This window comes from Eimeria mitis, genomic scaffold (assembly GCF_000499745.2).
Source record: "Eimeria mitis Houghton genomic scaffold, Emh_scaff1013, whole genome shotgun sequence".
NCBI classification, from domain to species: domain Eukaryota; phylum Apicomplexa; class Conoidasida; order Eucoccidiorida; family Eimeriidae; genus Eimeria; species Eimeria mitis.
Genome location: NW_013567081.1, coordinates 11,270 through 11,898, shown reverse-complemented (window position 1 = coordinate 11,898; position 629 = coordinate 11,270). Strand labels below are relative to the sequence as shown.

General features: G+C 60.1%; 1 protein-coding gene across 1 annotated transcript in view; it reads right to left on the bottom strand.

Moving 5' to 3' along the window:
- EMH_0027490 (uncharacterized protein) overlaps window positions 1-629 on the bottom strand; it is a gene marked incomplete at both ends in the record, with an annotated part of 6,625 nt that overhangs the window by 498 nt on the left and 5,498 nt on the right. Inside the window, one exon of the mRNA XM_013494036.1 lies at window positions 95-321. Coding sequence (XP_013349490.1) covers window positions 95-321 — 227 coding nt within the window. The remainder of the gene's footprint in view (window positions 1-94; window positions 322-629) is intronic.

Sequence of the window (629 nt, the reverse complement as noted above, 5' to 3'; positions counted from 1 at the left end):
ACTCCTTTAGAGCCCCACCACGATACTGCTTCCCTGTGAAAGTTGCTGCTGCTGCTGCTGCTGCTGCTGCTGGCTCAGACACTGCAGCAGCTACTGCTGCTGCTGCTGCTGCTGCCGCTGCTGCTCTGGCTGCCTGTTCCTGCTGTCAGGATCCGCTCTGGTGAAGAGATGATGCGCAAAGGCAACCCAGGGCGGGGCTGTATGTGCTGCAGCGGCTGCTGCTGCTGCTGCTGCTGCTGCTGTTGCTGTTGCTGCTGTCCGATTCCCAGCCGCTGCTGCTGCTGAGCAGCAGAGAACCCAAGACGACCAGCTGCAGCAACTCTACACCATAAAACACTGCAAACGATGAGGTTTATATCTTTGTTGTAGCAGCAGCAGCAGCAGCAGCACGCGGGGAGGCAGGCGCATGCATGGAGCCCCTGGGCTGCTGCAGGCTGCTGCTGCTCGCTTGCTGCTGCTGCTGCTGCTGCTGAAGTGTTGATGCTGCTGATGATAAATCCCTATTATAAACCTGCCTATACACCCCAAACTGCAGCAGCTCCATCCGTGCTGCTGCGCTGCATCCGCCAGCGGGAACGGCCGCGGGGCCCTTCAAGCCCCGTGCAGCAGCAGCAGCAGCAGCAGCTGCT